This window comes from Melospiza melodia, chromosome 19 (assembly GCF_035770615.1).
Source record: "Melospiza melodia melodia isolate bMelMel2 chromosome 19, bMelMel2.pri, whole genome shotgun sequence".
Lineage (NCBI taxonomy): Eukaryota > Metazoa > Chordata > Aves > Passeriformes > Passerellidae > Melospiza > Melospiza melodia.
The window spans coordinates 4711270-4728312 of NC_086212.1; the positions used below are offsets into that span (position 1 = coordinate 4711270).

The following is a 17043-nucleotide window of genomic DNA, read 5'->3' on the forward strand; positions in this document are numbered from 1 at the left end:
CGTCTCACACTCCCTTGAGGAGCATCCCATGGGATGGATGCAGATGTCGTGGTCCCCTGGAGCGAGCAGTGCTCCCATCCCCAGCCCTCTGCTCCTCCTGGAGCGCGCGGCACCCGCTCTGGGGCTGGCCCTGTTCCACCCTCTCCAAGGCACCTGCTCCAGGGTTTGGACCCATTGCACCCTCTCCCAGGCTGAGGTAGCACTCCCACTGCTGGGGTGATGCGGGTTTGTGCATTGAGTGACGGGGAGGGAGAGCTGCAGGCTGGTGTCACGATATTCCTCGCGCTCCAGAAACTGCGTTAAAAACCCGCGGGGCTTCCTGGCGGGCTGTTTGTCACATGCCTTGCATCTGACGGGGTGGGGTAATTTTGTCTGACCAGGTGGGGTAATTTTGTCAAGATATTTTGCCATTGTTTAGTTTTTAACAAGGGCAAACTGACCTTGCTTTCTCCCCTCTCCAAACCACCCAAAGGAAGCTAGCCAAGAAGCAGAAGGAGACTCAGACCAGCACGCAGAGGGAGATGGGTCCTGTGGCTTCTTCTGACAAGACCTCCACCAAACTCAGTGCTGTTCACAATGAAGAAGCTTTTTCTTCCAGCTGCCAAGATGTTAATGGATTCAGTAAGTTTAACTTGCTTGCAATGGATATGACCCCCTTGGAGAGCTCTGGGTTCTTAAAAGGACCCATTCCCTTGGGCACAGTGTTGAGGAGTTAGGAATGGCAGTGATAGAGATGGTTGCAAAAGCTCCATAGAAATCTGGAATGTCTCTGATATTGCCCCTGGTTTCACTGTCAGACAGGTGGAGAACATTCCTCTGGGTCCAAATATACTGAGAATAATTTATAAAGCTTGTTCTAATAACTGCATCAGAATAAGAGGCACGTGTTTATTTGTTGTTTAGAAATACTTTTCCGTTGTGAGTAGAAGAGTCAAGTCCCTTAGTTGACTTGTGGGATGAAATAACATTTTCTGTATGAGATTGTTATGAAAGCAGGCCTGGTCTCCTGGCTAGAGAACTGGAATGGAAAGACAGCATTTCTTCCTTTGTCTGTGTCCTCGGTTTATTCTTCACACGGGTTCAGTAAAACTGATCTTAGTTAACATTTGTGAACCACCCAGACCTCTGTAGCTAAAAGAGTTTTGTGGGTAAAGCAGCACCAAGTCCTACTTTAGCCTCACTAGATCCAGGTTGAGTGCATGGTGGATTGCATGGTGGATTTGTAAACTTTTTTTGTATTAAATAAATTTAAACTTAGACACTATGGGCATGTCACTCCTTCTTTTGACACTCAGCCTGTTAGTCTGGACAAGGGACAGCTCTGAAACTCAAGTGTGTACTAGAACTCTTTACTAAGCATCTTTAGTGAAGGGTTTTTTTCCCCTGATTACTAAAATGGAAGTTCTCATGATAGAAAATGTGGTTTATCATTGAAACCTCCCCTGAGTGGGACAGGTTGAGTGAATTCTTCCTTTCCCTCCCTGCAGGTCATGTCAAATCCCATCTGCATGTGCTGCTACTGCCACTCTGTGTAGCACACCTGTGAGATGGATAAATAGGTGTCTGGGGCAGCCAAGGCTGGCAGGGAACACTTCTCTCTGATATTAAATTGACTTCAGTCTAGATCTAATTTTCTCTGGTGCTGAGTAGCTCTGTCTTAGTAAGGAGGCAGCAAAAGTTCTGTGGGGTTCATATCTCTGAAGGCCAGGAGAGCAGCAGACAGTGTTGTATCCCCAAAGAGCAGAGGCAGCTTGGCTGGAGTGTGGGGAAAATCAAGTGTTGAACACTTCCCTCAGAATCTGGGCGTCTGAAAGTTTGGGGATTCTTTTTCCAACCAGAAAATTAGAAAAGAGACGAGCTTGAAATGTGACCTCATCTTTTTCCCCCCATCCTTGTTATTTTGACAGGCTAATTAAGTCAGCTGACTCATTTGCTTGAAATGGCAACTGTAGAAAATGCGATGTATCAAATTTTGTAAAGAAACAGCACTCCAGGTTTTCAATTTTTTTAATCAGTTAGATCTTTACTTGTCTGACATCTCTGCAGATTTTATCACTGATTTCCCCTATAACCTGAGTCTGTCATGGGTGGATTATTTTTATTTTTTTTTTCCTCATATTTATTTTTTTTCCCTCTCATATCTATGAGAAAGACTTATCAATAAACCTTCGTGATTTCTCCAAATTTTTTACTGCCAAGTCCAGGATGCTGAGGTGTTGGAGGTAAGTTCTGTGCAGTAGTGTGCACATGCTGATACAGGAATTTTATGAGTAAAAGAATTCCTGTAAAAGAAAAATAAAATAAATTGCCTTAATGGAGTTTAATACTTGTGGGTTCTATACAGGCCTACTTTTGAATAATAGGATTATTTCTTAACCTTCCTGCTAACTAATAGAGTTTTAGAGGGTTTATCCACCAGAGCTGTTGAAATCAACAGAATTAAGCAGCAGTCGGATTCATTCTTAAATTGTTTTTTTTTTGCCTGCCAACAGTAAACAGCATTTACAGCAGCCCATGGTGGGCAGCCACCTTCTCTGTCCTGCCCTCAGCTGGCTGCAGCAGGGATGAGGAAATGCCCCTCTCCTTTTGCAGGAAGAGCCCACCAAGAGAAGCAAAGTGTTTTCAATGCCAGGATCACCTTGCCAGCTCACAAAAGCAATCAAACAGAACAAGACAATTTGCTAAGTGGGATCCCTCCGTTATTGAATGACTTGCAGGCAACTTTACCTGCAGAATGAAATGTCCTTGCAGGGCTTGTGTCCTTGCCTCCGGCTTTTACTTTCTGTCACAACAATTCTGATAACTTTTCAGACAGAACAAACTCAGGGAGTGCCTACAGAAGCTTTTCTTTTCCCATCTCCCTCCACTTGGCCCCTGCTCTGCTCCTGGGTGAGTCCTGCCCGTCCTCCTGCTGTTTTTTACCCTGTTTCCCTGCCCTGCCACCACACAGGACTATTTCTAAATCAATTAAAAATCCCATTTTCAAGGTGCTGCCTGATGCTCTGCACCACAAGGGAGATAAAAAATGAACAGCTGCCCTCCTCCTTATCAGCCCCGTGTTTTCTGTTGAGGCATCAAGACTCCAGGTCCTGCTGAAAAGAGGAAGAGAATTGGGCATTTATCTTCCCTGGCCTGAAGCAAAGCCCCTCATCCCTCTTCCCATTCTGCAGTGTTAGTTGTTATCCTGCAGGATTCTCACTGATACATACAGGTGTTGAAACTAGAGATTTTTTTTGACTCAGCCTCTCTCTCTGACACTCCACAGAACCAGAGAAGGTGTTTGGTGAAACATAGATTGGTCTGTGGCTGTTTCAGCTTGTCTGCTTTTACCTGGGGATTATGAACAGTCACAGTTGGTCATTTTTTCAAATAGCTTGGGTTGTTTTAAGCTATCAATATATCCCAGCTCCATGAAAGGCAGGTGATGGCCCTGGCAGTGGCTGAGCAGCTCCCTGGAGTGCAGGAATGTTGGGAAGCAGCACAGCCACCTGTGGACATTGGCTCAGGGCAGGGTTATTATGGAGCAAGGTGGGAAATGGGAAACAAAGTGGGCCTAAATTTGCCCCCCAGTGTCTGCACTGACCAGAAGGGTGTGCAGGGGGTTGTGAGCACACAGAAATCATGGGCAGTGTGGCAGAGATGGGATGGGCAGCAGTGGATCAGCGCAAAGGAACTGCCATGGACCAGCCTTGTCCAGGAGAATTCCCTGTCCCACCCTGGCATCCTTGCAGGAGTTTTGGCAGGAGCTGTTGGATTCTGAGGATTTCACCCATTAAAATGCAGCCAGTTTTGCTGGAGACTGATTAATAAGGTGCTTTAATTAATGCCTTACCTGTTTGACATCCCATTTTGGGGGGAGACAGCTCTGCAGACACCCTGCAGGAGGGACACAGATGAGGGAGGGGCTTTGATGCTTCAGGCGGAGCATTCTGGAAGTGGGGATCTGAGTTCTGCGTAAGAACCACTACCATAAGTTACCAAGCCAGTGTGATTTCACTTATGAGAACAAGAAGATGAGAGGGAGGTGTAGGCAAGTAGCACTCAAGGTTTATTAAGGGATCTATTTGTACCAAGAACCATCAAAATTCACACCTTTCCACAATCTTCCATGATTTTATGATCAGTGAGATGCAAAGGTCTTCACAGAAGACAAGCACAGCAAGGTGAAGTTCTTACTCCTGCCCCATGGATAATTTTCACTCATAATTAGGTGACCTGCTAAATGCTGTCTAAGGACTTGTAGGGTTGTGGACATGAGACACTTCCTTTAGTAAAAAAAATCTTAAAATAATTTAAAAATAAAAGACAAGTCCACATTTTATCAAAGGCATAAAAAGAAAATGTACTAAATTCCCTTTTACTGGCTTCCATGGGATTCTTGTGGGGTTTGCTAGTTTAGGAAGTATTATAAAAATTAAAGAATAATTTTCAGAATAGGAAGGAGCCTTCACCACTCTGCATGACTGGAGGGATCTGTGTGGCCTCACGTGCCACTCCAGGGAGCACAAAGAGAATTTTTAATGAAGTCTTAATCTCTACCCTGATGTGAAATCCTCTCTGGACGTGTTTCCTTTGATTACAAACCCAAGTGCCTGTGAGAAATGCTAGTTAGAAAGCAGCCCTGTGTATACATCTCATTATACACCCTGACTGATTTCAGAAACAAGTTCCCCAAAGTTTTAAGAAACTTCTCTTTTGTGTTGGTGGGTTTTGGGGGATATTTGTTTTGGTTTAGTTTTTTTTTTTTTTGTTTAGTTTTTAATTTGTTTTGGGTTTGGGTTGGGTTTTTTCTTGGTTTTGTTGGGTTTATTTGGAGTTTTTTCCCCCTTTTTAATCTGAATTTAAAAGTCACTGCCCCATGTCACAAACACAAATTCATGTCATAAACCTCATTTGATAACCTCTTTAATCAAACTCACTGACATGAGGTGTTTATTTGGAAATCCATCCTCAGCAGCTCTGGAAGGGCAGCATGCCTCTAGGAGCTCTTTTACACTCCCAAATTCCAGAAAAACTTGAGTCCTGCCCCAAGCCCTGAGTGTGGCCTTGCCCTGTGACACTGGGCAAACCAATTGATGTGTTTAGATCTTATTTGATGTTACCTGAAACGTGGCCGTGCCCTCAGTGTGGGGAGAGCAGGGTCTGATTTAGGCTGGCAAAGTGCAAGAGGCCCCAGAGCAGAGGAACTTTGTGAGTTAAGGCAGCTGGGGCAGAGCTCCAGCAGGGAGGAATTGGATTGTTTTAATGTGTTTCCAAGTCATGTAGGTCTGAAAATAAGGTGTGAGAATGCAGAATGAGAGTGAGTTCATGAACCAGATGATTATAAACTGCTCAGGAGTAATTCTGATTTTATGGACTTCCCTAGACCAGTGACTTCTTTGGTTGTCCCCATAGAATAACTTGAAATTTTAAAGCAATGTTTGCTCCGTAGCTACAAAAAATTGCTTCTGAAATTACTTTGATGTACATTGAGTTTTATCTACTTCTGTTGGGCTATGGAATAGTTTTTCCTGTGTTATCTGTTGTCATCTTTCTGATGTACTGAGATTTGTATTAGCTTGTTTCCCAACATTCTGAGGAGGAGATATATAAATGCCTGTAACTCTGAGAGTGAATGCTGAGTGATAACAAAAGAATATGCCTTCAAAAGTGATGGATTACCATAAGAATGCGCATGTTTGCTGCTGTAGGTGTAAACCAGCCTCATAAATTTACTATCAAGACAAGAATCTGCCACGAAGATGTTGAGCCCTTCCTCCTTTAAAAAACTATTTGATTAATATGGAAATTTGTAGATTCTTGTCCAGAGAAAGTTAATGTTGTAATGGGGGAAGGCAAGGATGCTTGACAGAACCCAGCTCACAGGGGAAGGGATTATAGGATTTGCTATGAACAGTTCTGGGTTGAAGAACAAGTCCCTTGTAATGTTGTAATGTTTTAACCAAAAAATTGCTACCCTACCTCTGTACTTTTGTGGTACATTGTGTTTGAGTAGGTTTATTTTACTGTCAATACTGATTCTCTGTAGTTTGTATTCTGGGGGTCATTTTTGAGGAATTTCCTCTTAGAGACAAAACCCTAAGTTTGTTCTTTTGGTTTAAAAAAAAAAAAAAAAGAACATTTAGAATATAGACCTATGAATGTAGCTCTGTGTGTATCCTATTTAGGAACACATTGATTTACAGTAACTATAATCCTATATTTGGGGTCTGGAGTGCTTATATTAAAGAAAATCCATCATGATGACAATGTAATAAATGTAATATGCATGTTGAAATGAAAAATATAATTCATTTTGATAAGCCTTATATATCCCATATTACTGTGTTCTTTGAGGAACATTCTCCCTGTTCTCTTTCTCTCTCTTAATATATGTCTAAAGTCTTTTCCTTATGTCTTTCCTACCTAGCATCACCCTCTCCTTGTTCATTTTCTGTCCAAAGCAAAACCCTTCAGAGCAAATCTATGTTGAATTCCTACTACTCAGGTACTAGTGCCAGACTTTTCTTTCATTCCTAAATTTTCTTTGCTTTTGTACGTTACCCAATATAACCCATAACAGACCGAGGCTTCCGAGTGCGAGGCACAGCTAACCTTGTTTTCATTTTCTGTAACTTTTCTTTTCCTGTTGATCCTCTGTTGATTTCCATTGAATCCCTGTCGTGTGGGTGAACGGAATTCCATCTCAAAGTTTCATCAGACACCGTCCCATCGACCACGCTGTTAGGTAAGAGGACAGGTATGGTGTGTTGGGGCTGAGCTGGAGAGCAAAAACACTCGCTGTGAAATGAAAAAACCATTCCAAAATCGGAATTAATCCTCTGCTCGTGGGTTCATCAGAAAACTTTTCATTTGTGTTTTGTTGTTGCTGTTAATTGCTTTCGAAGGAAAGAAAAATTCAAAAATTAAGGTTTAGTCATTTTTGCAAGGATATGTTTGTGGTGTTTGTGAGGGTCCCCAGGATGAGGTGAGAGATGAGAATTTTACTCCATGGTTCTCAGAAGGCTGATTATTATATATTATATTATATTATATTATATTATATTATATTATATTATATTATATTATATTATATTATATTATATTATATTATATTATATTATATTATATTATATTATATTATATTATATTATATTATATTATATTATATTACATTATATTATATTACATTATATTACATTATATTATGCTATACTAAAACTATACTAAAGAAAGAGAAAGGATACATCAGAAGGCTTAACAAGAATGAATAATAAAAACCTGTGACTCCTCAGAGCCTTGACACAGCTGTACCACGATTGGTCACTAATTAAAACCAATTCACATATTTGGATAAACAATCTCCAGACCACATTCTTGAGCAGCAAAACATGGAGAAGCTGAGGGTTCTCATCTTGCCAGGAGAAGAAATCCTGGTGAAGGGATTTTTCAGAAAATACCATGGTGACATATATTGGGTTTTTTTGTCCATGAGGTTTGGAGTTCTGGGCCCCTTTCCCACTCCCCCAGCTGGTTGTGCCTGTGCAGCTGACACAGAACCACAGAATGGTTTGGGTTGGAAGGGATCTTTAAAAGCTCTTTAGGCCATGGGCAGGAGCACTTTCCTATGGACCAGATTGCTCAGAGCCCCATCCAACCTCACCTGGAACGTTCCAGGCATGAGGCATCTTCCACCCCTCTGGGCAACCTGTACCTTTTTGTAGACAGTTTCTTCTTTGTATCTACTCTGAATTACCCTGTTTCCATTTAAAACCACCCTCCTGTGCTGTGTGTGAGGCTCAGCTAGACCTGCCTCAAGGGTTGCACATTTAAGTGAGGACTTGCACATGTGCAGCAGGTGAGAGCTGCAGTTTTGGGTGAAGTTGCATGGATAAAGGTTATTTGGAGAAATTCCTGGCTGGGTTTTGGGAAGTGGATCCACCTGGTTCTGTATGCTGAGAGTTAAATGCTAAATCTTTCAGGCAGTCAGGTATGGATTTGAGAGGATAACAGAGGTCCTGAGAGGCAGAGGCTGTTCTGTGGCTCTATTAGATATCAGAAAGGAATTCTGCCCTGTGAGGGTGCCCAGAGCAGCTGTGGCTGCCCCAGGATACCTGGAAGTGTTCCAGGCCAGGTTGGACAGAGCTTGGAGCACCCTGGGACAGTGGAAGGTATCCCTGCCCCTGGTAAAGGGTGGAACTGAATGATCTTTCAGTTCCCTTCTCACCCAAACCTCTCTGATTCTCTGATTTATTAATTCTTACTCTATGGAGCAGAAAGCTGATGTGTGGCTGATCAGAATCTAGCCAGTGGGATTTATCATTTTGGATTATCCACAATAAATGTTCCTTCCAGACACAGTAAAGTGCCATGACTGCTTCAAACATCACTCAGAACATGCGGAGGGGCCACAGTTAGACCTGGAAGAAATGACAACCAGTGGCTGTTCCTGGGTTGTCACTTGGCACAGAGGCTTGGAGGGGCTGCCACAACACACACATCCATCCTGCTGCCTGCCAAAATGCTCTGAATGGGGTGGGGAAGGAAAGGTGGCCATTTCCCAGAAGGTTTGCTCTCATTTCCCAGAGGCTCGGTGTCATCAGCAGAAAAGCCTAAAGGCAGGATTCTCTTTTGGCTGCACTTTAGAAACAAGGCCCTGACGTGCAGTTTGATGGAAGATACCAAACTCTGTCTGTCTGGCATCTGGAAAAGCCTGGTCATTCTTTGGGGAGCTGTTTTCCCCCCTCTGCCCTGCTGGAATTAAGATGTGAACTGCACTCTTGGTACTCTTGGAGCAATGAACAGGTTCCCTCTGTGCTTCTCCTGCCACAGCAAAAGCCCCCAAAACTTTTAAAACTCAAAATTTTATAGATGAAAAAGAGGAAATAAGAATCTAACCAGCCTTGTGCTTATGTATTCAAAAATATTTCAATTTTCTACTAAGCACTATATCTGTGTAAGGATTGATATCCCTGTTTTACACATGGGAAGTTAAGTACAGAGCACTTTAAAGACATAAATTACACAGACTGGTCACTGTCCCAGTTTCACCTGAATTTAACAGCCTGGGAAACAGCCCCTTACATTGGAGAAATTTCTATCTTGTGACTTGCAGACAAATTATAACCTTGGCATTCTGGTTTCTCAGACAAATCCATCAGATGTTAGATGTGGCTGTATGAGCAAAAGAAGCTTAATTTTTGATGTTTATTAATATTAATTCCCTGGGAAGAAAAACATATCTTGAAAAGAGATTAGTCATACCACTACCAATATCTGTACCTGCAATTCAGTACCGTTTGTTCCCATCTATTATGCTTTCTGCTAATAAATGTTCTATATTTGCAGTATTGCATGTCTCCCTAGGCTTGGCTGTGACATGGAAGATACAGGAGATTTGGGATTTGCCTCAATCTCAATTCCTTATTAATGCTTTTTTATTAATGTTTTTAGTGAAACCATTTTCTCTTCCAGTTGTGGACAACTCTGCATTTTAAATGCTTTGCTCAAACACCCTTACTTAGAGATAGGGAATGGTGTTAGATAACACTATTTTTTAGTGTTATTTAACACTAAAAAATAAATGAGGTAGATTTTCACTTGAAGATGAGGTACCACAACCTCAGGGATTATTTCTTGGAGAAAAGATTCATGTCCAGCATCTCTTGAAGATGTTCAGGAGATCTCATCAGGGGAACCAGCATGTCCTTCCCTTGGCATCTCCTGGCAGCAGGAAAGGACATTGAGCCTTGTTCTCATTCCAGCTGCTCATGAGGATCCTCACAGGAGTCACCACCCTCCAGACAGGACAAGGATTTTAGTCAGGATGTCCTTCCCTTGCATCCTTTGGCATCTCCTGGCAGCAGGAAAGGACATTGAGCCTTGTTCTCGTTCCAGCTGCTCATGAGGATCCTCACAAGAGTCACCACCCTGCAGACAGAACAGGGATTTTAGTGCCTGCAGATGGGCAGAACAAGCAGAGAGAGCTCTCTGATGCAAAGACTGAGACAAAAAACTGGCTGTGCTTAGAAAGACATAGAAATTTTCCATGGATTTTAGATTCTGTAGCTTTTTTGCCCACCCCTAACCACTCTGCTGTGTGTACACCCCTAGTCTAGTTTGAATAACTCAAAGATGATAAGAAGCCAGTATTGCTGCTTTAGCAGGTGCCTCTGCCACTGAATTTTTACTGTGGGATGAGTGATTTTTATGCAATGGATGCTCAAAAATTCCATGGTTTGACCTGCTCAGTTGCATCAGAAGCCTTCCAGGCCAAGCTAGCCTCTAATAAGGAGCTGTGGGAGAGGTTTTCCCAGCATTTTTCTGTGCTGGGGTTTGTCAGGAGCAGAGTGAGCACCAAAGGTTCAGATCTTGGCAGGCTGGGCCTTGAGCTGAATTTCTCTTACATTTCTTCCTGCCTGCAGAACTGGAAACCCCTCTCTTCCAGTCTTTAGTGGCTTGTAGTTTCATGTGCTGTTTTGAAGTTTGCAGATGTTTTCCAGGTGTAAGTGAATGCCTCTGGAAGGTGGGTTGGTCTGGCAGCCTCTTTTCACTGAGGAGGCAAAGACAGAATTGGCTTGGTGAGTTCCACACATCCAAAGAGCTTCACATTTATATTTCCACCAAATAATCCCAAATAATTGGCCACCTCACCAAAGCATCTTCTTTGCACCTTTAACAGGATTTTCTTCTATGTTACCTGATGAAGAAAATGTATGTAGTAGTTTTTATAAGATCACAATACTCTTATGCTAGAATACACTTAGAATATTTCAATATTCTTATTAGAATGCTCTTATAAGATTAGAATACTCTTATTCTTGGTGTTAACCAAGCAATCCTTACAAAGTTCTAGAATCTATAAAAAAATTACCTACTTTTTAAAATGTGGCTTCTTCATGCCTTTGAAATGAAAGGTGCACCCTCTGTGCTCTGTCAAGCCTGCTGTCAGAAGGCTTTGTTAAGGACTGTGCCTTTTCAGAGCTCAGTTGATATCATTAGATAAATGGTGTTTTGCCTTCAGTTTGCCATACCACTGTTGGTATTGTAGATAGAATATTAGAGCTGGGTATTTATCATATAATAAAGCCTTGACACACACAAAAAAACAAATTATTTTTCATCTTGCACCATATCCCTGGTGTAGAGGGAAGAGGTATTAGCCATGCTCTAGTCACCCTCGGAAGATGTCAAAGAATTGACAGCCTTTGCTCTAGTGTGGAGAGACTGGCTCTGTGTGTAATTAAATCCATCACAAACACCACTCAAAACATAATTTATTTTGTGCAAAGGATGTCGTATCGCATCTTATCACTTGCCAAGGCTAAGAGAATAAAGAATATAAGCAGATATGATAGCCCTGTCACTTTAGTCACAGGAGGAATTTGTGGGCCTTAAAGCAAAAGTTTTGAGAGAAGTGTAGAAGATGACACAAGAGTGCAGCTTTGCTTTTAGTTGTGAGAGGCATGGCTGAGTTTTCTGGTCAGGAGACAACATCACACCCTGTGCCCAGATATCAATTTCTCAGCCTAACTGTGTTTACAAAACAAATGATCTCTATAAAAGCATCTAAAAGCTTTAATCCCTGAAGGTGCTCTGGGTGAGCAGGACCCCTCTCAGCAGCCTCACTGGGATCTTGCACAGGGCTCTGATCATACAGAGCCACTTCCACACTGGCAATCTAATTTCTCATCTGCTCTTCATCTTATCTGTGACATTTATGGAGAAGTTCATCAGTTTTTCTGTGGAGGCAAACATATTTGTTTTACTTGTCTGAGAAGCACAAAAGTACAGAACGCAAGGTGGTGCAGCAGCAGGCAAGCAATAATAACTCACTGTCAGGGCTGCTCATCAGGTGGGGGAAGATTCCACTGAAGTGAGCTCTGCTTCAGCTCCTCTCTGTGTGCTGCACTCTGTTACTTCTGGGCACAACAAGACCTCAGGGTTGATCCCAGCAAGTTCATTGTTATTTCCCCTGCAAAGGCATTCGCAAAAATCACCATTTCATAGGCAGGGAGAATTTGAGAATATGTGAGGTCAGCATTGTTACATTTGCTTATCTGCAGTTTCACACTAAACATATGAGCCAAGATACCTGAAGAGTTTCCCAATCGGCCAAACTGTGTAAGAGACAGGGAATCACTAATTTACTGTCTTCTACAAAATTTCAGGGTGTTAGGTGAACTCTCAAGCTGATCACAGAATGGTTTGGGTTGGAAGGAACTTCAAAGCTCATATCCTTCTGATAGTAAAAGACTTTAAAATTGTAGAAAATTCAGGGAGTTAGAAAGAAAATTAGGCTTAGTGGGTGGGGACACTTCATGAAAATGCCAGCTTCCAGAATCAAAACATCTGAGTTGGCAAAGGACATCTTAATATGGGGAGTAAGAGTGGCACTGAAAAGGGTTAAACAAGCTGGCAACACACTTTGCTGTCACAAGCTGCTGATTTTAGAAGCAATCCTGTCACCAACAGTGTGTTCCCAGCCACATGCAGAATACCTGCCTTATTTACAGCTGCACAAATGGAACTGTGGAAAATTGGAGATTGTTCTAGGAAGGAACCGGGGCCCTGAGCAGCCTGCCCTAATGAGACTTCAGAAGCTCTCAATTGATTTACTTGATCAAAGAGAGGCTGAAGAAGTGATTTGATCAGTGCCTGCACGGGTCAGGATTACAAATGCTCAGAGGACTCTTTAATCTAACAGAAGGTATAATAAGATTCAGTGCCTGCAATCGAAGCTAGGCAAAATCAAATTGCAATTAAGAAATGTTTAGTCAGCAAGGGTAATTAACCATTGCCACAATTTTTGGGGTCAGAATGGAATCACCACCTCCTGAAATGTTTTAATTTGAATCATTTCTTGGAATGGTATTCCATCTTTGGAGTGCAGTGAAATGTGGTGGGGTGAGTTCCTATCAAAAGCAAAAGGATATATAACTAGGATAAATGTGCCCATGAAATATAATTTAAAAAAAAACACCTGATGCGTGATCCTCTACATTTAGTAGTTTCTGAGTAGTAGAGTGAATTATTTCCTGCAACTTTCCCACTTTAAAAAAAAAAAAAAAAAAGAACAAAAACTATTTTTCTGTTTTGCTTTTCTCACTGAAAACTCACCAAAGGCACACATGCTTTATAGGCACTACCAAAAATTTAGTACAAAGTCTTGGCCAATTTGTCCTGCAAAGTCATTTTCATTTGCAGGGGACTGGGGAAATGTTTGTGAGAAGCAGACAGAGAAAAGGGACTGTGGAAAATTACTTTAACTTCTTTAACTTGCCTTTAGTACAACAATTAAAGCAGCAGCCTGACTTAGCTGGAACCTTTGTTGTCTTTCCCAGTGATAATGGTGCCAAAAGGAATGAGATGTGCTTTATAGCTGCGCCCAGAAGGAAAAGCAAAGCCTGTTTGCCAGCCCTCCAAAGACTCTTTTGGTTGACTGTCCTAGTGAGAGATTAGTGTGCTGCTACCTCCCCTCCCACCTGCATTTTGAATTGTTCACAGAATTGCTGCAAACACATCCTGAGAGGTGCTGGTCTCGCCGAGCGCCTCATTACCGCGCTTAGCTCCACACTCTGGGGTGATTAGATGGAGAGGGAACAACGTGTAACCTGCATCAGCCTTTATTAGCAGAACATGGAAGCGTTAAGCTCAGCTCACACACAGCAATTTGTGCCCAGAAAAGCCCCTCTATATTTTGCTTGGCCTAGATAAAATGCTGGTGGGAGTAACTGAGAGTCCAGCGCTGTTGTTGTTGTTGGGGTTGGGATTTTTTTGCAGGTAGCTCAGGTGCCATGTATGATGTGTTTGTCACAGAGGACTGGAGGAGGTGATGGCCTGAGCAGTTTCAGCTGTGTGTCCCAGGGTGGAGAGGGGGTGACCCACATTGTGTGGTGCTTTTCTTCAAGCAGAATCACCTGATTGTGTGAGGCACACAAACAGTGCTCGGTGCTGCCACAGACCACACTTTGCATTCTTCCCTCTGAGGGTGCTGAGGCCCTGGCACAGGGTGTCCAGAGAAGCTGTGGCTGCCCCTGGATCCCTGGAAGTGTCTAAGACCAGGTAGGATGGGGCTTGGAGCACCCTGGGATATTGAAATGAGATGGTCCCTTCCAAGCCCAAACCATTCAGAGCTTCTGTGCCACAAGAGCTGTTCCTACAATCAGAGGGACTTGCACCAATTTTTATCTCATTGACCAAAGAGACCAGCTGTCACTATGGACTCAAAGGCCAGAGACAGACCCCTCTTTGCTGCTGAGCACCTTCTTTTAGTCCCACCTCCACACCATGAGTGCCTACCTTAAGGGAAGCTATCTGGAAAGAACAAGCCACCACTTTCCTGGCTCTCACCTCTCCCCGTGACACATTACTCTGAGAAGAGAGCCAAGTACACCAGAATTAAAGGAACTGATGAAGAGAGAAATTAGTAATTGCCTGCAAAGCAGCTGGCTGATCTGAGCTCCATTTTAAAAGTCGCCTGTGCTCTGCGTGTGCCCTGCCCGAATTAGCACCAGAACCACACATTAGTTTTAAGGCTCCCTCTTGAATTGGGATCTCGTAATGTTTTTTAATTGGGGCTGATAAAAATGTGGCATTACTTGCAGGTTCCTCGGAGAAGCCAATTGTGAAATTGGGTTTGTATTAAACCTAATGATGGAAAATTAAGCATAGTACGTCTGTCGGAAATGGTCCGCGATAAAAATCTTCTCCTTTTCATTACAGGAGGTTAATAGGGAATAGGGGAGCAAAGATGCACTGGGAAAGCGAATCCAACTAGGGGAATTAATAAGCCTTGAAATTCCCTCTGTTCAGAGTTCTCACACTGTCATTAGTCAGAGCATTAGGGATGATTATACAAATGCTTTGGATGTTACTCTTCCTTAAATCCCAAATTTATTCACATTTTGTGTTTGAGGGTTGCTTTGCTTGAGCCATGGTTCTGTAAATCTGAGCGTCCTGGGGATGTGACTGTGTTTATGAGAACCTGGGACTCAGAAATCCTTAAATTCAGGAGTCTAATCTTCAAAGCAGATGATCACTGTGCTAATTTATTTCAGAGGAGCAGGCTGTGTTCAGCATCTCTGATAATTCATCCCCCAGCCGTGTTGATGTCCCACTGCTGATGAGCTTGCCCTGCAGCAGTGTCCACTGCTGGCATTCCCATCTCCTCACCGTCCTGCAGCTACCAAACAGAGCATATTCCTGCTTTCCCATCTTGCCCTAATCTAATAATAAGCCAGCTGAATTGCTGTTTGCCATGTCTGTGCTGAGGACACGGTGGGATGCCCTCAGCTCTCTGCTCCTGCCCACCTTTGCAGCAGGGACATGGGCAGCCCCTGCCCAAACACCACAGTGGTTTCTCAAGCAGAGCAGCGTTTACAAGAGCATTCCAAGATTATTTCTGCCTCACAGAAATCGCCCTGAAATTGCAATTTGATTTATTCTTTATCCCTTTAAAAACGTGGCCGCAGTGTTGCTCTCAAGGGGTGGTGTTTCAGCTCTTTGTCAGTGAACTTGCTGTAAGAAACAAACCCTGTGTGTGGAAGCTCAAGGGGCTTTTGTGAACAATCTTTGGGAGATGCATTTTCTGTTTGCTAATACCTTGGTCTGGGTAAGGCCAGAAGGAATTGATGCAGGTTTTATGTGTGAAAGGAGATGAGCATCTCAGATCCCTGCAGTCCTAGACAAAACACTGCTATATTTGGCCAAATACTTAAATTTGGACAGCTCTGCTAGATAAGTCATTGAATTTCTCATTTAGTCTGAGTTCCTGTTGTTAAAGATTGTTACAGTCAATTGTTTGGTTATTGAAGTTATTATTTCTTTTCTCTTAGTTCACTGGGAATATTTTGTTGTACATACAGTTTTGCTGGGAATATGAAGTTGCAATTCCATCTTCATAGTGATAGAATTCTTTAAATCCACTTCTTTCAAAATGACCCGCTTTTCTATTAAGTTTACATATATGAAATTTAAATTTCTGCACACAAGATAACTATATTTTTATGCCGGTTTATTTTTTTTTTCCTGATGATATTCCATCTTTCTCATTGACATACAAAATTTTAGGCCCGAACTAGCAGAACAGTTGACTTTGCCTGAGCATCCTGACTTGTTTGAAATGCTAATCATTTGCTTGCTGTTCACGGGGGTCCCTCTCAGTTATCTCATGCTGTACGCCCCAAATCCTGCCTGGATCTCATGCTGTACACCCCAAATCCTGCCTGGATCTCATCTCTGAGAGATCATCTCTGTGTATCTCTGAGCCATGTTCTTTGCAGGTTTGGGAAGACAGTAGCTCTGTTGGAGTTGCTGTGGAGATGTGCCATTTCCTTGTTAGCCTGACTGGCCGTTCAGTCTCTCCTTGTCTTATTTGGGTTTGCCTGCTTGACACAAAAAAAAATATTCAAGCATGATTTAGTCCTTCTTGGCATTTTAGATAAACCTGTGCTTTCTAATCATTTCTTTACTTCCTTTTGCCCGCGCCGCCCTGCGGGGTGGTGTTAAATAAACAGAGCAAGATGACGAAACTGGGGAAATCAGGTAGCTGAGAGCTTGTTGTGCCCGCTGTGTCCCCACAGACAGCAGCCACGGGGAGCTGGCCCAGCCCACGCTGACCATCCAGACCCACCCGTACCGCAGCTGCGAGCCCGTGGAGATGTCCTACCCCCGGGGGCAGTTCCAGCCCGCCATCCGCGTGGCAGACCTGCTACAGCACATCACCCAGATGAAGAGGGGACAGGGCTATGGCTTCAAGGAGGAGTATGAGGTGAGAGGAACTCTTCTTCATGCGAGAAAATGCATGTTTTATGATTGGCTTTTCGCAAATATTCAAATTAACATTATGTGTGTTGTGCTAGAAAGTTATGGTGTGTTAATTAGTGTGCTAAATATAGTTTTAGGTTGTATCATAATGTTAAAATAGAAACTATGCTATGTAAGATACTTTTTTAAAGAGAGGACTCACAGTGAGATAGCAGCCACAGGACACCTGAATCTTTCAGAGAAAGAGAATCTATTGCTCCCTTAGCAGAAGAAATGAACTTCTTCCTGCCTTGCTCA

At 42.8% G+C, this 17043-nt stretch overlaps 1 protein-coding gene across 5 annotated transcripts in view; it reads left to right on the forward strand.

Moving 5' to 3' along the window:
- PTPRT (protein tyrosine phosphatase receptor type T) overlaps nt 1-17043 on the forward strand; it is a 493222-nt gene that overhangs the window by 428593 nt on the left and 47586 nt on the right. For 2 of the 5 annotated variants that reach the window (XM_063172177.1, XM_063172178.1), the window contains 4 exons: nt 473-621; nt 6410-6487; nt 6692-6727; nt 16563-16750. In XM_063172177.1, coding sequence (XP_063028247.1) covers nt 473-621; nt 6410-6487; nt 6692-6727; nt 16563-16750 — 451 coding nt within the window. The remainder of the gene's footprint in view (nt 1-472; nt 622-6409; nt 6488-6691; nt 6728-16562; nt 16751-17043) is intronic. The other 3 variants (XM_063172180.1, XM_063172181.1, XM_063172179.1) reach the window with 2 other exon arrangements.